At 35.9% G+C, this 24,131-nt stretch overlaps 2 protein-coding genes across 3 annotated transcripts in view; both read left to right on the top strand.

Annotated features, from left to right (window-relative positions):
• Window positions 1–24,131, top strand: part of LOC137198158 (transcription initiation factor TFIID subunit 12-like) — a 153,598-nt gene that overhangs the window by 10,166 nt on the left and 119,301 nt on the right. The window contains exon 6 of the mRNA XM_067611820.1: window positions 22,703–22,768. Within this exon, the coding sequence (XP_067467921.1) occupies window positions 22,703–22,768 (66 nt within the window). The remainder of the gene's footprint in view (window positions 1–22,702; window positions 22,769–24,131) is intronic.
• On the top strand, window positions 3,552–8,626 carry LOC137198161 (glycogen [starch] synthase-like). 2 transcript variants are annotated; one of them, XM_067611830.1, is made up of 4 exons: window positions 3,618–3,837; window positions 5,277–5,552; window positions 7,065–7,316; window positions 8,248–8,626. In XM_067611830.1, the coding sequence occupies exons 1-4, from the start codon at window positions 3,777–3,779 to the stop codon at window positions 8,544–8,546; spliced, it is 888 nt and encodes a 295-aa protein (XP_067467931.1). In that variant the 5' UTR covers window positions 3,618–3,776; the 3' UTR covers window positions 8,547–8,626. The 2 variants fall into 2 exon arrangements, 1 of the variants encoding a protein (XP_067467931.1); XR_010931595.1 differs by lacking the exons at window positions 5,277–5,552; window positions 7,065–7,316; window positions 8,248–8,626 and adding an exon at window positions 4,072–4,625 and having other exon boundaries at window positions 3,552–3,837.

The raw sequence follows: 24,131 nt of genomic DNA, 5'->3' as shown, positions 1-24,131 counted from the left end.
AATGAGTAAAAACAATTGACACAATCTGACCACTAAGAGACATTTTGGAGAGGTTCGGGGACACCAGTGACAACACAAACTAAAAACTCCCTCGATCTGATCAGGTCTAGAGGTCTGGAATTTTATACAGGTGTGGTTGACAAGATGTAGAAGATGTGTGGTGATTTGCATAGTTCTGGCATAAAGCATGTCCTAGTTATTGTTATTCCAATATGACTCATTATAGATGAGGAGCAAAAACACTTTTTTGAGCCATATTTGAAATGTTGTAGTTTCGGTTGTGTTTTAGCTACATGCTAATCAAGCACATTTCCAGGAACTAGAAGATGTTACCTTTCAAATGAAGCCTAATACATGCATTGTGGCCTCACAGTTCTTCTGTTATCAGCGTTTCCATTCGGGTATGCCACATGGGTGGAAATTCCAAAAAAAGGGTGGATGTTAAGAGGCTCCGTAGCAGAACCACAAAATGAAGTAGAAAGTGGTAGTTCAGCATTTTACATCACTGATTAGTGATTATTATGCAGAAATTACCACCAATGTTTCCAGGTAATAACTTTAATGTTTAGTCTCTAAAGGAGTATAACTATAGAATTTGGTGGAAATGTGTTTGTTCATTTTCCAGCCCTGATTCATGGTAATTATACTGAGGTCCCTATTTTCCTGCCGGCACAAGCCCAGCGGCAGGTAAACGCAGTCTTTATGCAGTTTTCATCGAACATAAGTCTATTTTTTGCGTCTGTGCCTGTTTGGTCATTTCTGGACACCAAAGGAGCTGCTTCAGCCGACGTGGGAGGAGAGCAGCAGCTGAGACTGTGTTTATTAGCTGACGCAGTTCAGTTTTGATGCTTATTTTGGCATAAAATTACGTTTGCGATAAATCCTGCTCGGACCAGCTCTTATCGCAGACGCAGATGCAGACGCAGATGCAGGGCACACAGTCTCCAAAATCACAAAACACCTTTCATTCATGTTAAGTTTGCTTTTTTATCTACCACAGATTGACATGAGAATCAAAACACAATATTTACATTATTATCTTTGGCATATTACTCTGTTATATTATATGCCCTTTGTCATCAAAGTGCATAATTGTATTACCTGTATTACCCTGTAGTTCACAAGATATTACCCTCTTATTCCCTTGTTATTCCTGAGCTGGGTTTTCCCTCAACTCTTCACTCAGCCAATGACTTTATCCTGAATGCATGACAGCAGATAATAATGAATTATAAGACATGAATCTTGTTTTTCACTCTGCACATCTTTGTACTTGACGACTGATGAGGTTGTGATTATGTTCACTTATCTTCCAGATGCTCCTTTCTTGTGACCGGTGTTTCTTCTTATAATAATTGCAATCCTCTTCTCATCATCAACATCGTCAGCACTGCCTTCAACACCTGGATGACAACTGTCTGAAGTTTAAAATGACATGTCTATAAATGCTGTATATAATGTGAAAATGCATTAGAACTATTGATTTTTTGTTATTTATAATAGATCAACATTTTGGGAAACACATCCAATTATTCCCTTTCTTTCCGAGTGATTTGAGAAGCATTTATCTGCCAGTTTGTTATATAAAACAAGATGTAAATGAATAATATAAAATAATTAAAAATGCATCTGAATTACATTCAATACTTGTGGAAAACACCTCAGTAATTGTGCAAACTTTTAGTAAGTCTGAGTCATGATCACTGAGCCATTAAAGCCATTTAAATATGTTTGTGTAGCAGTAGTGTAGTTGATGGCATTTCCTCTATGGGTGATGCTACAGCTACATGACAGATTGCACAATTCATCCTTGTACAAACTGAGCTCTAATATTCCTGGACAGAAGTGAACTTTTCTCCAAACAATCATCAGTCACCATCAGCTGCTCAGCATCATTTTCTTTCACTTTGTGCATTTTGATGCAGATCTGGAAATTTCTGAATACAGTAGAATAAATTCAGAGGATTGTTCAGACTTGTTGTTCTTTGTTTTTTCTTTGTATGATGTCACATTTCACACATACTCTCCACCCAACTCTGCACTACACACCAATGACTAGAGTTACACATCCTTCCCTATTTCTATTTTTGTGTACCGATTATTAATAAACTTATGTAGAAGTCATTTCTGCTTCATGTTCTATGTGTGACTTTCCTTTTAACACTATTGAACCACCTTGTTTCCTGGATCAGAGTTAAGTGTTTTGCTGCAAAGCAATGATTGTTGAAAATAAGGATATTGGATAATTTGATTGAGCTCTCTGTCTCCCACACAGTGGATGAGACAGTCCCAAACGAGGCAACATCTGCTTGCTGATATTTAACCAAGCAAATATATTTTTTGTCTGGTCTTGATATGAGGTCGGGTTTGTTATTGTCCAGTTCTGGAAATTCAAAAACAAAAGTAATTTGTCTTGAGTCCATCTTTCAGTTCAAGCAGTGGTCAACAGCATCTACAAAGGTTAGTTCAACTGGGGTCAAAGTTCAACACATTTGATCTTTTGGTGCACCTGCGCAGAGCCGTCGCAACAAACCACAAATACAATGATGAAGACGCACACAAAAGCAGTTTTTCTGTGATATTGTGAAAACACCATCAGTGTGTCTGTATTTAGCATTAGTGACCCGACCGCCTGCATCAGTGTCACTGCTTCTCTGTTATGACACCAGATCAGATTAAAGTTCTGGGGAATAGAAAAAATGTCCCCTCACTGAGAGGTTTGTCATGCAGGAAGCACGTCATGTTTCCTCTAAATCAAAATATATGGTTGCTGCTGAACAGCTTCTGTGCTCGAGTGGTCTCTGTGTGGTTAGATATCTGGCTGGAAAGTTCTGCTGCATCTGTCTCGGACTGTGTTCACCCAGAATGTGGTGGTTTGGTTTCTTCTTTCTTCGGCAGCTCTCATTGTTCAGATCAGCTGTCTTTCAATGATTTTAAGTTGATTAGTTTGAGTTTCTTTGACCTGCTCGTTAGTCTTTCAATGGTGATGAGATAAAGAGCCAGATATTGTTGTCAGGAGTTCAAGGAGAAATAACCAAAGCTAAAAGAGAGTAAATATTGGACATAGATTCATCAGATCAATTTTATATTTGCTGTTATTAAGTCGTAGATGAAGGTAATTTATGAGACAGTGTTGGAACATACTGTATGTAGGTAAAAGTGTGTTTTTATAATATGTGAATACCTTTGTGTACAAATCAAATCATCACTTTCCTAAAATTAAAAAGAATGAATCTGCAAACAAATTAATTAAAACATGTTTTAAAAGATCTGTGAATCTAATTTGTTAGTTAGTTCATCTTTATCTATTCAGGAAATCACATTGAGACCAAAATCTCTTCAGCAAGAGACCTGAGAACAAATTACATACATACAAGATCACAAGAAGACAGTTCATTCACACAAAACAACCATCACACACACACACACACACACACACACACACACACACACACACACAAACACACACAAAATATCAGCGAGTAAAACTTTAAAGTCTCTCAGTCTCAGTTTAAAAACAATAATAACTAATATGTTATAAAGTCATTTGAGTTACTTTCATGTCCTGGAACTGTCCGTGTGAAACATGATCACACTGTTCACACTAGAGTTTCCTCATCAGTGTTCATTAACCACAAAGAAAGAAAGAAAAAGAAAGACATTTAAGAAGTTGAAGTGTGGCTTTTAAAGTCAGATGAACACACGTATACACTGAGTTCCTGTTCTCCTCTCAGATAGAAACTGTCTCTGTTCATTGTGGTTCAGTCTGTTGGAGGATGAGGATGAACATCTGCAGCTGCCTGTTAGCTTTAGTTCTGGGCTGTAATGTGACAGCAGGTAAGAACTTTACTCTTTTTCATCAGCTTTAATAATAATGTTCATGTTTGTTCATGTCATAGAGTGAGTGATGAATGTGGTGCAACTCTTTATTTTTACTGGTGTTTTCAGGCTAAAAGAGTGCAGCATGATACATCTTATAGGAAGTATTGATAATTATTTCCTGCTACTATCCAGTCCATATTAAAGAAATCTAACTTAGTTCCTCCTTAAGATTCTCATTCTTACTTACAGAGCTTTGCACAGTCAGGCTTGCTGTCTGTCTCACACAAACGCCTTAAGACTCGAGGTGATCGAGTTTTTGAAGTCGTAGCATCTAAACTATGTAACGCTCTGCCTGCTCCCTCACAGTCTGCTGACTCTGTGGATTCATTTAAAAAGCAGCTAAAGACAAACTCGTTTAGACAGGCAGGGTAACCTGTAAGCACCAGGTCAGCATTTTATGGTTTTATTGTGTTTTTTAGTTTTGCACTATTTAATCATGTGACTTGGGTGGTCACTTCATCTGCTATGAATCTTTCTTTTTTGTATGTTGTATTACGTGCTTGTAAAGCACTTGCTGTACAAATACATTTACTTACTTTTACTTTTTACATATAAAGTATGTTGTCCATTGTTTCCAGTATTTTACATATTGTTCATATCGTAGTCTGAAGGTAAAGGTCAGTTTCTCCATACAGTGAATTTAGCTGATGTATAAAGTATTTTATAGAGATTTTAGTGATTTGTTGAAACACGTTCAGGTTCATTGTCATATTCATGTATTTGAATAAATCAAGTTCAAAGTTGTTTATTGGTCACGTACACAAAACAAACAATACAATGTGCAGTGAAATGCAGTTTAGGCCCTCCTAGATTAGCTTATAGCTGCTAAGATTAAAGATAGAAATAATAATAAAGATGAAAAGGAAATCAAAAATAAAAATATTATATTATATATATACAATTTATATATATATTACATTATATAATACATACACTACGACCATTTAAATAAACATATTATAAACAAACATTAATATTGATAGTAAAAAGAGATGAACAGTGATATGAAGGTGCAAACATAGTCTAACCTACATATATTTATATGATCTAAAAATGATCTAAAATATCTACAGACTCACACAGTGACAAGAGACGGTGGTGCACAAATGTGCACGCACACAAAACCGCATGTAAGGTTGCAGTGCATTGTGACCACTGCCCCCCCACCACACACACATTAGCTGATGGTGTGAATGATGTAAAGTCAGAAGTTAAAAGTGAAGTGCAGTAATGCTTTAAGGTCTTCATGTTTTTCATGATTAGCAGTTTGCACTCGACAGTTAAATGTGATTCTGACTCTGATGGAAAACAACTTTTCAGTTCTTTGCAATATTAGAAATGTTGACATTCTGAAAATGGATGTTTAGTTCTTGTAAACTGTGTTTCTTTTGCAGAAATAATCCATCAAATAGTCAAAGAGGAGCAACAAGTCTCTCTGCGTTGTTCTCACTCTGTGGAGGGTAAAGTGACGTGGAGCAGAGAGATTAATGGAAACACAGTTGACATATTAATAGTTGATGGTGACGGAGAGCAAAGATTCAATGACCCCAACAAACGATACAGTTCAGCAGCAGATAAGTCACTGTTCATCTCTAGAGTTGCTGTCTCAGACTCTGGAAAATACTTGTGTAATAATGAAGCAGCTGTGGAACTGACGTTGATCCCATCAGGTAACATCAAACTCTGTCAAAGTTGTTCTGCTTCCTGTTTCTTCCTGTTTCAAAGTCTCGTCTCTGTGCTTCACTTTTCATTTTCTAAACTGTGATTAAATACATACATTGACATATTAATGAAATGATGCATTTCAAAGGTAAATGTTGTTTTAACTTCAATAACAAATATATTGTAAGAAATAACATCATCATTACTTATTACTTTCATAACTCAAAACCAGGTTTTAATTTCACACTGACTGTTAAGAATAGAGGCCGAATTAATTTATAACATTAACTTCTTGTTACTGTAGTTACTTAAATATTTCTGTGTATTTTTATATGTGCAGCTTTTTATGGTCAGTGAGGAAAAATATCTTTTTAAAGTTCTCTAATACGTCATTTCTATTGTTCTTTTCCTTTTAAAGGAACAGGTCGTCTTGTTCATGTAGAGTCACACAGGAAACAAACACCTGAATTAAGTCCTTTTCTCTAAAACCTCATTTAGGAACTTATAACCAACAGTCAGGAGCTCAAATATACATTAAAGCTGTTTTTCTTGTTGTAATCATTCCTCCTGTTCATACTGACCATTAGAAGATCCCTTCATAATGACCTTACAATGGAAGTGATGGAGGACAAAATCCACAGTCCTCCTTCTGTGCAAAAATGTATTTCAAAGTTTATCTGAAGCTAATATGAAGCTTCAGCGTCCAAATGAGTCAAATCAAGTAGATATCTTTCAACGTTACAGTCTTTTTAGTGCCAAAGTTCCTCTTTTTGTTACTATACTTCCACCTGCAGCTCAGCAGGGAAACACTGTCCGAGGAAACACAAAGAGGGAATTTGATGCTAAAAAGACTGTAAATGTGTCAGATATCCACTTGATATGACTAACTCAGACTGCTGAAGCTGAATAGAAGCTTCACACAGACTTTTAAATGACTGTGTGGACACACTGTGGATTTTGGCCTCCATCACTTCCATTGAAAGCACATTTGAAGGATCTTTTAATATCCAGTATGAACAGGAGGAATGATTACAGCGAGGAAAACCTCTTTCACTGTTCATATGGACACCTGACTGCTGGTTTAAGATTATAACATTTTCAATAAGCATCACTTCAAAGTGTGATCACAGTGTGTTCTGCACAGGACACTTTGCAGTGTAAAAATAAACTCATCAGTGCAGAAACTGTTTCTAAATGACCTCAAACCTTTATTTATCTGTCATATTTCTGTACTGATGTTTCTGTTAATTAGTGGCTGACACAAACAGTCTGATAAGCTGATATCAGCCAATATATTAGTGCAGCTTTAAGTTAGGTATCAATACAGTAAGAGAACTTTTAGTGACTGTAACAATTCTCCACTTTGTGTAGAAACAGAAGTTAGTTTATCAAAGAAAATCTTGTTTTGGAACAAAACTCTTCCATGTGTCACTGACTTTATTATGAATACACGTGTTTATGATGGCATGCTATAAAACATGAATCTTGGTTTTTACTAACTTAATGTTTGTTGCTCACAGGAACAACAACAGTCAGTATTGCAGAGAAGTCCAACGTCACTCTGACATGTCCTGATGTTGTTGGAGGGTCACATGTTCCAACATGGACCAGAGAGATTGATGGAAAACAACAACAAATCAGGCGTCATGTTTCAGCTGTTAACAAGTATCTGAATATACCAGACGTGCAGCCTGGTGACTCTGGACTGTACTACTGTGATGGAAAACCAGCTGCGTATCTAAACGTGAGCAAAGGTGATCAGTCTGAGAGAGGTGAGACACAAGAACTCAAAGACACACACAAAAATATGAAGGCAGGTAAAGCACAGAGAAGAAGTTATTTAAAGGAATAATCTGACATTTTGGTAAATTTATTAACATGTTTAACTTTCTTACTGAGAGTTAGAAGAGAAGATCAACCAGTGGTGGAATGTAACTAAGTACATTTACTTAAATACAGTTTTAGGAACCATTTGATGTTACTTTCTACTTCCTGTCCACTAGATCTCAGAGGAGAATATTGTACTTTTTACTCCACTACATTTATTTGAATGTGATAGTTACAAGTGTCTTTCCAGATCTATATTTTACAAATAAAACAGATGATGTATTTACATTTGTTATTAATTTAGATCACTTTGTAGAGATCTGTTTCTACTTTGACACATAAGAGTATTTTCTATTGATGGGTGTGAAAAGACATGTAAAATTCCAAGAGGGGTGAAAACTTTTTACAGGCAACGTATATTCTGTATATGTAAAATACAGACGGATGACAAATGAAAGGAAAAACTGGTACCACCACTTAGATCGATACCACATTCATATCTGTCCATTAAACATGAAGCTACAGCCAGCAGCCGGTTAGCTTAGCTTAGCATAAAGACTGGAAACAGATGGAAACAGCTAGCCTGGTGTTACAGAGAGTTATATGCAGAAATATAACGACACACAAGGCTGAACAATAACAAATATGATCAGTTCAAATAAGAGAGAAACTTTAATGCTGCTTCAAATTAAACAGAAACAATATCCTCAACATTCAAGTGGTTTAAGTCATGAGAACATTTGCTCTGCTTGATAACTCACCACAAAACTGGCCATCACCTATTTCCTGTTTCAATACTGATGAATGATTTCATAACTTTCTGTGGTAAAATGTATTTTGATGCCCTGTTGTATCTATTTCCTCCATCTCACACAGAAGAAAACAGGACACCACCGACAACAACAACAACAACAACAACCTCAACTACGACTACAGCAACAACAACTGTACCAGCACCACCACCAACAACAAAAACAACAACAACAACAAGACCAGCACCACCACCAACAACCCCAACTACAACTACAGCAACAACAACCTCAACTACGACTACAGCAACAACAACTGTACCAGCACCACCACCAACAACAACAAAGAAACAAAGTCACACCAAGAAACCCGGAAACAAAAAGAAGAAAGGGAGTAAGATAAAAACAGATCTAATGTTAAATTAAACTGATTAAAGGTGATCGATCTAAATGAACAAAACAACAGAAAACACTTTAAATGCAGTAATTAAACAAACAGATACAGATATAAGAGCCTGGGAAAGTTTTAACACTGTGTTCAAGTGAAACTACAGTTTCAAGGAAGTAGGAAGTCGAGCACACAACATGCTCAACATTCAGGTGGTTTTTGTTGTGAGAACTTGAACTGTTGCTGACTCAGCACAAATATTAAAGTAGTGTTGGTACTTTTTCAAAAACCGAATCATTTTGTGACATTCTGTAAACAGTTAGCTGTAGTAAAATACATTTTCTGCTCTGTAATATATATTTTCTATTTTCTGCACAGATGATGATGAAGGATCAACATCACCACCAGCTGCAAACACAGGTATGACTGCAATAAATAAGTCAATAAACCCAAATAGAAAATGAACAAGTAAATGAGTAAAATGAACCAGATCTAAATGTTGAATTATAAAAGTAGAGCTGCAGAGGTGAGGTTAGAAAACTTTACAACAGATCATTCAAACACATTAACACATCAACTACAGGCTGTAAAGTAAACATTTTGCAGAGTCAGGCTCTTTCTGTGTGTGACGTGTACATATGAGCAGGAAAAGAGATGGAGACCAAGTGCACATACACAACTATTTTGGCCGTCCGACAAAAAGTGTCCCACCAAAGTTAAAAACAAACCTACAACCTTGACTTGAACGATTCCACACAGAAGATAAAAAGACACCTTCAACTACACCTGCACACACAAACACAGGTATGATCACATGATGAAACAAAGTCGTAACAGGTGTACGTCAGAGCTTACAACGAAGATGTGAAAACATGAATTCAAAGATGAAGATATGTATTCAGATTATGTGGAAAAGACACTAGATTTACAGTAATATTCTCTATACCAAGATTAAAATGAAAGAAACTAATTAGTGATTGTGAATGTTTTCTTGTCTTCCAGCCTCTCCTTACCTGTGGCAGATGCCTGTTCGTGTGGTGATCGTAATACTTTCTTTAATCCTGATGATCAGCATCACCGTCACTACCTGGAGAAGAGGTGAATGACCTGAAAGTTGTGGATATGAAAATGTTGAGCAGCAAATATTGTTTTACAGTCAGATGATATTTTAAACTCAAGAAAGACTCAATATTTTCAGATTTTACTTATAACAGCAGAAATAACTGGATATCAACTAGAAAACACTCACAGACATTATAGTAGCTCAGAGATTTGTACAAAGATGAACTGAGCAGAAGTTTGGCTGAATCAGACAAATAAATATTGAGTGACGGCCATTTTAATTCATTATGTTCCTGTAGTGCCACTTATTGGTGAAATGTGGTCAAATGAACCAGGATGGTTCAAAGTTGAAATGTGCACATGTCATCTAAATTTGAATTTATGAGTCATAGCAGTTTATGTCAGATCTGTCACACTTACTGAAATTATAGAAAATGGTCATAATAACTTTTTTTCAGTCTCATTCAAATATTATATGTATCAGGTTTGATTCAAATTGATCAGATGTGAGTAGTGAAACTCTGTCTGGGTGTAAATGTGTGTGGTGTTGGGCCGTGGCTACAAGTTTGGCTATCAGCAATGATTAATGATTATCAAAGATAATTATTAATTATTAAAATAAATTAATATATTATAAAATTAACAATAAAATTAATAATAAGGGGGCACCACCCAGGAGTCAGGGAAAAAGATAGCCAATTCAGTCTCAAAGTGTACTAATCTATCAATTTGGAACTTTGATTAAAAACTAAGTTAATAACTATAAACAAAATGGCAAGATGGCTGCAGTCACCTGGTGACTGGAGGAGAAAGAGAGAGATAAGAGGGGAGTCTCTAGTTTTGATAACCTGGATCCATGGGTGGAGCTTCACACTTTGGGTGTGAACCCCCAGGGCTCAGGTTTCTTGGAGTCTTGAAACATGTGGTAAACTGTGGTCCACATGTAGTCCCAACAGTGGTCTATATTTATAGGTTTTATTTTTTTAACCATGAAAAATAATTCTGCTTCACCACTTAACATTTCAGGAATCATGAGCCAAAACGTGAAGTGCATGAGAACGGCCACATGATGGTGCTATTGCTATAACTGGTTCTTTCTCACATTCATTGTCCCAAGGCCCAACTTTCTACCACATATCTTTAAAATCAAAGAAGTAGTTGAGATATTCTCATAATTAACAGACAAAGCTGTGACAAATGTTCCTCATTACTGTAACCATTAACATAAACATAATGCACTCTTTTAAATGTGTGATGCTGACTGATGAAGTTGCAACAGAAGTGAATTGAAAATATCTTTAATCATCTCTATGTTTACCTTCTCTCCATTGTAGCGCAACAGATACAGAAGCAACACACAGCAGAAACAGAAAATCATCTCTGATCCTCCATCACACAGAAACAAGAGCGGTAAAAACCAACCTGTCAACAGTGTTCATCCTCATACAGTCTGACAGGAAACAGGTCTGGTTGACAGAGGTGCTGAACAACCCGCACAGCTGAACAGTCTCTTTCTCTCTTTCACGTTGACTAAACTATGAGCTTTGGGCTAAATTTATATTGACAACATCTCTCATACACAAACATGCAGCTCACAACTCATTGTCATGTTCCTGCTGCTTTTGGTTTTACTGTATGCATCATTATGTAAATATTGGGAAACATCAATAGTGTGTGAAAATATGAATATCATTAAAACAGAAGTGTGAAGCAGCTTGACATGCATTGGCTTTTGAGATTTTTAATAGTTATAACTATTAAAAATGTATTAAGTCTCTTTATCCTGTATTTTTAAATCATCACAGTAGCCATATTACAACTAAATATGATAATTGAATATACTTTAAAAAGAATTACATTTATTATTGTAGTGATGTTGACGTACTGTTACTTTGCATTTACGCATGCAGCAGGGGTGAAGAGAATATGTAGCTGCAATGTCATGACAGCTTATATATGGACATTTCAGTATTTAGAAATAAAGCAACTTGCTGCAAACCTTTAAAATGACTTGTATGTGTCATTTTTGCATTTCCGAAACTTTTTTTGCCTTTGACAGACTGTCTGCTGCAGTCAAATGGAAAGAGGAACTCAAAACATCAATCATGTCTGTGGTTATAAATGTCATTAAGTCATTATTTAAGTGTTTTTATATTGATATATCAAGTCTACATATGTAAATGTTAGTATTGTTAATAGGTGGGTTTTGGTCCAGAAGGCCCGACGTGATGAATACAAAAAGAGCTAAAAAGAAAAAGTCAGCGTGAGTGAGGATGAACACCAGCCAAAGGGATGTTTTTGGCAAAGTAGCTATCATTACTGTCTTATAACTGATCTATAAAGCATTAATAGATTATTTATTAACCATCAATAAAGCCATTACTTAAAAGTTGATCCATCTCCTCTTTAGAAAGAGACACAAAGTCAGTTTCAATGTTTGCTCACTGCCCAATTTTGACATTTAAATATTATTCTGACTGTTATTAAACCATCTAGTAGACAGGACTTTCTCATAATATTACTAATAATACTATGTTCGATATTTTCACTGCAATCTGTGTTTCTTTTACACAAATAATCCTTGAAGTAATCGAGGAGAAGGATTCAATCACTCTGCGCTGTCCTCACTCTGTGGAGGGTAAAGTGACGTGGAGCAGAGAGAGAAAAAAAATCAAATTAGATGTACTGACAGTCGATGGCGACAGAGACATAAAACATGTTCATGATCCTTATAAGAAATACAGTTCTTTAGCAGACAAGTCGCTGCACATTCACAGAGCTGCTCTCTCAAATGCAGGAAAATACTTCTGTAATGAAGAACCAGCCATGAAACTGACAGTGATCCCATCAGGTAACATTAAACTTTATTAAAAGTTTTTTTTCTGTATCAAAAACAATATTTAAAAAATCTAATTTCCACTTAACAATTGTAAGGTTTGATTTGTAAATTTTGCATATGTTGTTTAAAGTTTATTGTGAAAGATTTTATGTTGTATCAAAATATTGTGCAGCATAAAAAGGATGCATATATGACTCATAACTTTAAAATTAATCATATTTACTGCTGTTACTGTAATCGAGCAGTTATTTGTTGTGTTTGTAAAATTCTCTCAGCTCACTGTGAGCTGTAACAAATTCACAGAGTATCTTTAAGTAAAGCGTCAGTAAGTAAGTGTCATCCACTGCAGGTGTTAGTGTCTCAAATAAGATCTTGTTTCAGAGTTCAACTCATAAACACTTTACATTCAAGCTCAGTAATAACAAGGTAATAAGGAGGTGAAATCGTCTCAGTAATACTCTGGTGATAAACTGGTTAAATCTTGCTAATATCAAAACAGGAGGGTAATAATGTATAAAAAACATCTCAAGGTAAAAATGGTTTAACAAAAGCTCATCGGGTTTTATCAGAGTTAATATTTACTCAGTAATAAGGTAATTGTAAAATCTATCAGTAGAGGTAATACTAGGTGGCATAATACTATCAGCAAAAAGGAAATAGAGGGGTGATAATTAGTTCCATGGTCTCACAATACTCATATAATAATATCAGTGTAATATCATCACATTCACAATAAACATAATGTAAAATCTTTTATTTCAGACCTGGAAACACACACAATAGTTTTGCTGTAAGAACCGCAGTAATGAGTAAAAACAAATGACACAATCTGGCCACTAGGAGACATTTTGGAGAGGTTCGGGGACACCAGTGACAACACAAACTAAAAACTCCCTCGATCCCATCAGGTCTAGAGGTCTGGAATTTTATACAGGTGTGGTTGACAAGATGTAGAAGATATGTGGTGATTTGCATAGTTCTGGCATAAAGCATGTCCTAGTTATTGTTATTCCAATATGACTCATTATAGATGAGGAGCAAAAACACTTTTTTGAGCCATATTTGAACTGTTGTAGTTTCGGTTGTGTTTTAGCTACATGCTAATCAAGCACATTTCCAGGAACTAGAAGATGTTACCTTTCAAATGAAGCCTAATACATGCATTGTGGCCTCACAGTTCTTGTGTTATAAGCGTTTCCATTCGGGTATGCCACATGGGTGAAAATTCCAAAAAATGGGTGGATGTTAAGAGGCTCCGTAGCAGAACCACAAAATGAAGTAGAAACTGGTAGTTCAGCATTTTACATCACTGATTAGTGAATATTATGCAGAAATTACCACCAATGTTTCCAGGTAATCACCTTAATGTTTAGTCTCTAAAGGAGTATAACTATAGAATTTGGAGGAAATGTGTTTGTTCATTTTCCAGCCCTGATTCATGGTAATTATACTGAGGTCCCTATTTTCCTGCCGGCACAAGCCCAGCGGCAGGTAAACGCAGTCTTTATGCAGTTTTCATCCGACATAAGTCTATTTTTTGCGTCTGTGCCTGTTTGGTCATTTCTGGACACCAAAGGAGCTGCTTCAGCCGACGTGGGAGGAGAGCAGCAGCTGAGACTGTGTTTATTAGCTGACGCAGTTCAGTTTTGATGCTTATTTTGGCATAAAATTACGTTTGCGATAAATCCTGCTCGGACCAGCTCTTATCGCAGACGCAGATGCAGACGCAGATGCAGGGCACACAGTCTCCAAAATCACAAAACACCTTTCATTCATGTTAAGTTTGCTTTTTTATCTACCACAGATTGACATGAGAATCAAAACACAATGTTTACATTATTATCTTTGGCATATTACTCTGTTATATTATATGCCCTTTGTCATCAAAGTGCATAATTGTATTACCTGTATTACCCTGTAGTTCACAAGATATTACCCTCTTATTCCCTTGTTATTCCTGAGCTGGGTTTTCCCTCAACTCTTCACTCAGCCAATGACTTTATCCTGAATGCATGACAGCAGATAATAATGAATTATAAGACATGAATCTTGTTTTTCACTCTGCACATCTTTGTACTTGATAACTGATGAGGTTGTGATTATGTTCACTTATCTTCCAGATGCTCCTTTCTTGTGACCGGTGTTTCTTCATATAATAATTGCAATCCTCTTCTCATCATCATCATCGTCAGCACTGCCTTCAACACCTGGAGGACAACTGTCTGAAGTTTAAAATGACATGTCTATAAATGCTGTATATAATGTGAAAATATATTAGAAATATTTTTGTTATTTATAATAGATCAACATTTTGGGAAACACATCCAATTATTCCCTTTCTTTCCGAGTGATTTGAGAAGCCTTCATCTGCCAGTTTGTTATATAAAAAAAGATGTATGAATAATATAAAATAATTTAAAATGCATCTGAATTACATTCAATACTTGTGGAAAACACCTCAGTAATTGTGCAAACTTTTAGTAAGTCTGAGTCATGATCACTGAGCCATTAAAGCCATTTAAATATGTTTGTGTAGCAGTAGTGTAGCTGATGGCATTTCCTCTATGGGTGATGCTACAGCTACATGACAGATTGCACAATTCATCCTTGTACAAACTGAGCTCTAATATTCCTGGACAGAAGTGAACTTTTCTCCAAACAATCATCAGTCACCATCAGCTGCTCAGCATCATTTTCTTTCACTTTGTGCATTTTGATGTAGATCTGGAAATTTCTGAATACAGTAGAATAAATTCAGAGGATTGTTCAGACTTGTTGTTCTTTGTTTTTCCTTTGCATGATGTCACACTTCACACATACTCTCCACCCAACTCTGCACTACACACCAATGACTAGAGTTCCACATCCTTCCCTGTTTCTATTTTTGTGCACCGATTACTAATAAACTGATGTAGGAGTCATTTCTGCTTTATGTTCTATGTGTGATTTCCTTTTAACTCTATTGAACCACCTTGTGTCCTGGATCAGAGTTAAGTGTTTTGCTGCTGCTGACAGCAGGTGCAAAGCAATGATTGTTGAAAATAAGGATATTGGATAATTTGATTGAGCTCTCTGTCTCCCACACAGTGGATGAGACAGTCCCAAACGAGGCAACATCTGCTTGCTGATATTTCACCAAGCAAATATATTTTTTGTCTGGTCTTGATATGAGGTCGGGGTTGTTATTGTCCAGTTCTGGAAATTCAAAAACAAAAGTAATTTGTCTTGAGTCCATCTTTCAGTTCAAGCAGTGATCAACAGCATCTACAAAGGTTAGTTCAACTGGGGTCAAAGTTCAACACATTTGATCTTTTGGTGCACCTGCGCAGAGCCATCGCAACAAACCACAAACACAATGATGAAGATGCACACAAAAGCAGTTTTTCTGTGATATTGTGAAAACACCATCAGTGTGTCTGTATTTGGCATTAGTGACCCGACCGCCTGCATAACGTTACCTCAGATTTGTTTAGTTATCAACTGACACTGGCCATATTTCCCCTCCCGTACTTGACTGGTCATACTTCACACAAGTTATATTGAAATGTTTGTGTAATGTTTCACAATAAAAATTGGGAAGTGAAAGCTTTTAATTTTATTAATAGCATAATGCAGTAACAAAAATTTAACAGAGCAAATGGAAGCAGATCAGAAAACAGGGAGGCTTCGTACTACAATATGAGCAAATATACTTATCAAACAGAGGGAATTAGGAATAAAGGCCTCTCTCTAATGTAAGCCTGCTTCCAATACAGGCCTGGTACCCTCTGCAGTTGAGGTAAATAAAGGCCACTATTAGAGAAAATACGGTAAGTGTGAACATCATCTGTTTTACTGCTTTGATCTGACACTTTTAGCATCTGTCAGCTATTTTAGAAGAATGACAAACCTGTTTCCAGCCAACACTACACAGTTGATTGTCTTTCCCACGGTTCAGCATCATGAGAGTGTGACCTTAGTGTCTGTGTCCGGTTAGACTTCAAAGCCTAAATATAGTCTTGAACTATGTTCACCCAAAATGTGGTGGTTTGGTTTTTTCTTTCTTTGGCAGCTCTCGTTCAGTTTCTTTTCTTTGGTTGTTGAGTTTCTTTTTGAAAATGTGATCTATTTTTGGTTTTTTTGCTAAACATCAGTCACTGTTTCTAACTGCATTTCACACAGATCACCTGTCTGTCGATGATTTTAAGTTGATTAGTTTGAGTTTCTTTGACCTGCTCGTTAGTCTTTCAATGGTGATGAGATAAAGAGCCAGATATTGTTCTCAGGAGTTCAAGTAGAAATAACCAAAGCTAAAAGAGAGTAAATATTGGACATATATTCATCAGATCAATTTTATATTTGCTGTTATTTAGTCGTACATGAAGGTAATTTATGAGAGACAGTGTTAGAACACACCGTATGTAGGTAAAAGTGTGTTTTTATAATATGTGAATGCCTTTGTGTACAAATCAAATCACTACTTTCCTAAAATTAAAAAGAATGAATCTGTAAACAAATGAATTACATTTTTTTTTAAAAGATCTGTGAATCTAATTTGTTAGTTAGTTCATCTTTATCTGTTCAGGAAATCACATTGAGACCAAAATCTCTTCAGCAAGAGACCTGAGAACAAATTACATACATACAAGATCACAAGAAGACAGTTCATTCACACAAAACAACCACCACACACACACACACACACACACACACACACACACACACACACACACAAATGCACACAAACACACACACACACACACACACACACAAAAAATATCAGGGAGTAAAACTTTAAAGTCTCTCAGTCTCAGTTTTAAAGCAATAATAACTAATATGTAATAAAGTCATTTGAGTTACTTTCATGTCCTGGAACTGTCCGTGTGAAACATGATCACACTGTTCACACTAGAGTTTCCTCATCAGTGTTCATTAACCACAAAGAAAGAAAGAAAAAGAAAGATATTTAAGAAGTTGAAGTGTGGCTTTTAAAGTCAGATGAACACACGTATACACTGAGTTCCTGTTCTTCTCTCAGATAGAAACTGTCTCTGTTCATTGTGGTTCAGTCTGTCGGAGGATGAGGATGAACATCTGCAGCTGCCTGTTAGCTTTAGTTCTGGGCTGTAATGTGACAGCAGGTAAGAACTTTACTCTTTTTCATCAGCTTTAATAATAATGTTCATGTTTGTTCATGTCATAGAGTGAGTGATGAATGTGGTGCAACTCTTTATTTTTACTGGTGTTTTCAGGTTAAAGGAGTGCAGCATGATACATCTTATAGGAAGTATTGATAATTAATTCATTAATTAATTGAGCTATTGTTACTTCTTCCTTGTCTTCGGGATGTTTCCCTTCCTATTTTAAGCTGCTACTATCCAGCCCATATTAAAGAAATCTAACTTATTTCCTGCTTTGCCAGAGAACTAGAGGCCTGTATCTACACTCCCAGGCTCCTCGACTGTCTTAACGCTATTAGAGACTGGACGGCAGAAAAGTTGTTACAGCTCAGTGCTGATGAGATGGAGGTTCTGGTTGTTGTTCCAGTAAAGGTTGCCTCTGTCACATTTAGGATCCTGTTTAAGATTCTCATTCTTACTTACAGAGCTTTGCACAGTCAGGCTTGCTGTCTGTCTCACACAAACGCCTTAAGACTCGAGGTGATCGAGTTTTTGAAGTCGTAGCATCTAAACTATGTAACGCTCTGCCTGCTCCCTCACAGTCTGCTGACTCTGTGGATTCATTTAAAAAGCAGCTAAAGACAAACTCGTTTAGACAGGCAGGGTAACCTGTAAGCACCAGGTCAGCATTTTATGGTTTTATTGTGTTTTTTAGTTTTGCACTATTTAATCACGTGACTTGGGTGGTCACTTCATCTGCTATGAATCTTTCTTTTTTGTATGTTGTATTACGTGCTTGTAAAGCACTTGCTGTACAAATACATTTACTTACTTTTACTTTTTACATATAAAGTATGTTGTCCATTGTTTCCAGTATTTTACATATTGTTCATATCGTAGTCTGAAGGTAAAGGTCAGTTTCTCCATACAGTGAATTTAGCTGATGTATAAAGTATTTTATAGAGATTTTAGTGATTTGTTGAAACACGTTCAGGTTCATTGTCATATTCATGTATTTGAATAAATCAAGTTCAAAGTTGTTTATTGGTCACGTACACAAAACAAACAATACAATGTGCAGTGAAATGCAGTTTAGGCCCTCCTAGATTAGCTTATAGCTGCTAAGATTAAAGATAGAAATAGTAATAAAGATGAAAAGGAAATCAAAAATAAAAAATATTATATCATATATATACAATTTTTATATATATACATATATAATATAATATTAATACATACACATATTAATACACTAATATTATACATTAATATTGATAGTAAAAAGAGATGAACAGTAAATTGAAGGTGCAAACATAGTCTAACCTACATATATTTATATGATCTAAAAATGATCTAAAATATCTACAGACTCACACAGTGACAAAAGACGGTGGTGCACAAATGTGCACAAAACCACATGTAAAGTTGCAGTGCATTGTGACCGCTGCCCCCCCACTACACACACACACACACACACACACATTAGCTGATGGTGTGAATGATGTAAAGTCAGAAGTTAAAAGTGAAGTGCAGTAATGCTTTAAGGTCTTCATGTTTTTCATGATTAGCAGTTTGCACTCGACAGTTAAATGTGATTCTGACTCTGATGGAAAACAACTTTTCAGTTCTTTGCAATAATAGAAATGTTGACATTCTGAAAATGGATGTTTAGTTCTTGTAAACTGTGTTTCTTTTGCAGAAATAATCCATCAAATAGTCGAGGAGAGGAACTTGGTTGTTCTGCGTTGTTCTCACTCTGTGGAGGGTAAAGTGACGTGGAGCAGAGAGATTAATGGAAACACAGTTGACATATTTATAGTTGATGGTGACAGAGACCAAAGATTCAATGACCCCCACAAACGATACGGTTCAACAGTAGATAAGTCACTGTTCATCTCTAGAGTTGCTTTCTCAGACTCTGGAAAATACTTGTGTAATAATGAAGCAGCTGTGGAACTGACGGTGATCCCATCAGGTAACATCAAACTCTGTCAAAGTTGTTCTGCTTCCTGTTTCTTCCTGTTTCAAAGTCTCGTCTCTGTGCTTCACTTTTCATTTTCTAAACTGTGATTAAATACATACATTGACATATTAATGAAACGATGCATTTCAAAGGTAAATGTGGTTTTAACTTCAATAACAAATATATTGTAAGAAATAACATCATCATTACTTATTACTTTCATAACTCAAAACCAGGTTTTAATTTCACACTGACTGTTAAGAATAGAGGCCGAATTAATTTATAACATTAACTTCTTGTTACTGTAGTTACTTAAATATTTCTGTGTATTTTTATACGTTCGTCATTTTATTTGATTTTTTCATGTGATGTGCTTTACTTTGTTTGTGGTAAACTAATAAACAGCTTTTTATGGTCAGTGAAGAAAAATATCTTTTTAAAGTTCTCTAATACGTCATTTCTATTGTTCTTTTCCTTTTAAAGGAACAGGTCGTCTTGTTCATGTAGACTCACAGAGGAAACAAACACCTGAATTAAGTCCTTTTCTCTAAAACCTCATTTAGGAACTTATAACCAACAGTCAGGAGCCCAAATGAACGTTAAAGCTGTTTTTCTTGCTGTAATCATTCCTCCTGTTCATACTGACCATTAGAAGATCCCTTCATAATGACCTTACAATGGAAGTGATGGAGGACAAAATCCACAGTCCTCCTTCTGTGCAAAAATGTATTTCAAAGTTTATCTGAAGCTAATATGAAGCTTCAGCATCCAAATGAGTCAAATCAAGTAGATATCTTTCAACGTTACAGTCTTTTTAGTGCCAAAGTCCCTCTTTTTGTTACTATACTTCCACCTGCAGCTCAACAGGGAAACACTGTCCGAGGAAACACAAAGAGGGAATTTGATGCTAAAAAGACTGTAAATGTCTCAGATATCCACTTGATATGACTAACTCAGACTGCTGAAGCTGAATAGAAGCTTCACACAGACTTTTAAATGACTGTGTGGACACACTGTGGATTTTGGCCTCCATCACTTCCATTGAAAGCACATTTGAAGGATCTTTTAATATCCAGTATGAACAGGAGGAATGATTACAGCGAGGAAAACCTCTTTCACTGTTCATATGGACACCTGACTGCTGGTTTAAGATTATAACATTTTCGATAAGCATCACTTCAAAGTGTGATCACAGTGTGTTCTGCACAGGACACTTTGCAGCGTAAAAATAAACTCATCAGTGCAGAAACTGTTTCTAAATGACCTCAAACCTTTATTTATCTTTCATATTTCTGTACTGATGTTTCTGTTAATTAGTGGCCGACACAAACAGTCTGATAAGCTGATATCAGCCAATATATTAGTGCAGCTTTAAGTTAGGTATCAATACAGTAAGAGAACTTTTAGTGACTGTAACAATTCTCCACTTTGTGTAGAAACAGAAGTTAGTTTATCAAAGAAAATCTTGTTTTGGAACAAAACTCTTCCATGTGTCACTGACTTTATCATGAATACATGTGTTTATGATGGCATGTTATAAAACATGAATCTTGGTTTTTACTAACTTAATGTTTGTTGCTCACAGGAACAACAACAGTCAGTATTGCAGAGAAGTCCAGCGTCACTCTGACATGTCCTGATGTTGGAGGGTCACATGTTCCAACATGGACCAGAGAGATTGATGGAAAACAACAACAAATCAGACGTCATGTTTCAGCTGTTGACAAGTATCTGAATATACCAGACGTGCAGCCTGGTGACTCTGGACTGTACTACTGTGATGGAAAACCAGCTGCGTATCTAAACGTGATCAAAGGTGATCAGTCTGAGAGAGGTGAGACACAAGAACTCAAAGACACACACAATATGAAGGCAGGTAAAGCACAGAGAAGTTATTTAAAGGAATAATCTGACATTTTGGTAAATTTATTAACATGTTTAACTTTCTTACTGAGAGTTAGAAGAGAAGATCAACCAGTGGTGGAATGTAACTAAGTACATTTACTTAAATACAGTTTTTTGGAACCATTTGATGTTACTTTCTACTTCCTGTCCACTAGATCTCAGAGGAGAATATTGTACTTTTTACTCCACTACATTTATTTGAATGTGATAGTTACAAGTGTCTTTCCAGATCTATATTTTACAAATAAAACAGATGATGTATTTATATTTGTAATTAATTTAGATCACTTTGTAGAGATCTGTTTCTACTTTGACACATAAGAGTATTTTCTATTGACGGGTGTGAAAAGACATGTAAAATTCCAAGAGGGGTGAAAACTTTTTACAGGCAACGTATATTCTGTATATGTAAAATACAGACGGGTGACAAATGAAAGGAAAAACTGGTACCACCACTTAGATCGATACCACATTCATATCTGTCCATTACACATGAAGCTACAGCCAGCAGCCGGTTAGCTTAGCTTAGCATAAAGACTGGAAACAGAAGGAAACAGCTAGCCTGTTGTTACAGAGAGTTATATGCAGAAATATAACGACACACAAGGCTGAACAATAACAAATATGATCAGTTCAAATAAGAGAGAAACTTTAATGCTGCTTCAAATTAAACAGAAACAATATCCTCAACATTCAAGTGGTTTAAATCATGAGAACATTTGCTCTGCTTGATAACTCACCACAAAACTGGCCATCGCCTATTTCCTGTTTCAATACTGATGAATGATTTCATAACTTTCTGTGGTAAAATGTATTTTGCTGCTCTGTTGTATCTATTTCCTCCATCTCACACAGAAGAAAACAGCACACCACCGACAACAACCTCAACTACAACTACACCAACAACAACAACAACTGCACCAGCACCACCAAAAACGAAGAAAACGGAGGAGGAAGAGAGTAAGATAAAACAGATCTAAATGTTAAATTAAACTGATTAAAGGTGATCGATCTAAACGAACAAAACGGCAGAAAACACTTTAAATGCAGTAATTAAACAAACAGACACAGATATAAGAGCCTGGGAAAGTTTTAACACTGTGTTCAAGTGAAACTACAGTTTCAATGTAGGAAGTCGAGCACACAACATGCTCAACATTCAGGTGGTTTTTGTTGTGAGAACTTGAACTGTTGCTGACTCAGCACAAATATTAAAGTAGTGTTGGTACTTTTTCAAAAACCGAATCATTTTGTGACATTCTGTAAACAGTTAGTAGTAAAATACATTTTCTGCCCTGTAATATATATTTTCTCTGTTCTGCACAGATGATGATGAAGGACCAACATCACCTACAGCAACTTCTACAACATCACCACCAGCTGCAAACACAGGTATGACTGCAACAAATAAGTCAATAAACCCAAATAGAAAATGAACAAGTAAATGAGTAAGATGAACCAGATCTAAATGTTGAATTATAAAAGTAGAGCTGCAGAGGTGAGGTTAGAAAACTTTACAACAGATCATTCAAACACATTAACACATCAACTACAGGCTGTTATACATTTATTTTTGTAACATTTACTGTGACGGTCTATTAAACGTCAATTTTAAATTTTAATTTTGGTCTCAGATTTATACAAATAAAAACTCATGATACAAGTTTGGTTTCAGGCAGGTCATCAAATGCATATTCAGTAAAGTAAACATTTTGCAGAGTCAGGCTCTTTCTGTGTGTGACGTGTACATATGAGCAGGAAAAGAGATGGAGACCAAGTGCACATACACAACTATTTTGGCCGTCCGACAAAAAATGTCCCACCAAAGTTAAAAACAAATCTACAACCTTGATTTGAACGATCCCACACAGAAGATAAAAAGACACCTTCAACTACAACAACACCTGCACATAAACTTGTTTAAACTGCATTTATTTAATGCACTAACTATATGTTTATTGTCATTAAGTGCTTGGTACTTGGTACATTCTGGGCTTGAAGCTTGAAGGTCATATTCACTGTGAAATCGCTGCATTTGACTGTTAAATGTAAACTTTCTTATTTATTTAAAAGTTCTGTTTCTTTTTTCAGAAATGATCCATCAAATAGTCGAGGAGAAGGAACATGTCTTTCTGCATTGTTCTCACTCTGTGGAGGGTAAAGTGACGTGGAGCAGAGAGATTAATGGAAACACAGTTGACATACTTACAGTTGATGGTGACAGAGAGCAAAGATTCAATGACCCCCACAAACGATACGGTTCATTAGCAGATAAGTCACTGCTCATCCTCAAAGCTGCTCTCTCAGACTCTGGAAAATACTTGTGTAATAATGAAGCAGCTGTGGAACTGACAGTGATCCCATCAGGTAACATTAAACTTTATGTTTTTAAAGATCAAATCTCCTCCTTACATGTATTTATAAAGTGGTTCATACACACTACATTTGGCATGTAAAATTAAATGATATAGTACATTTCAAATGTAGAAATGTAGTGTAAACATTTAGCAGTGTATCTTTGTCTCAGCTGTTACCACATCTGTTTTATATGTTACATGTTCCTGTTTTATGTTTTGGTGAGCAGAAGACATTTTTTCTACTCTGGTGATCAATAAAGTTGATTCCATTTTATTCTATTCTATTCTATCAGATTCAGTAAGTACGTCTTTAAGAGAAAAGTGTGACATTTTAACATTAACATTATAACATTTACTGTGACGGTCTATTAAACGTCAATTTTAAATATTACTTTTGG

Source organism: Thunnus thynnus, chromosome 15 (assembly GCF_963924715.1).
Source record: "Thunnus thynnus chromosome 15, fThuThy2.1, whole genome shotgun sequence".
Taxonomy (NCBI): domain Eukaryota; kingdom Metazoa; phylum Chordata; class Actinopteri; order Scombriformes; family Scombridae; genus Thunnus; species Thunnus thynnus.
This window is presented reverse-complemented; position numbering and strand designations above follow the sequence as displayed.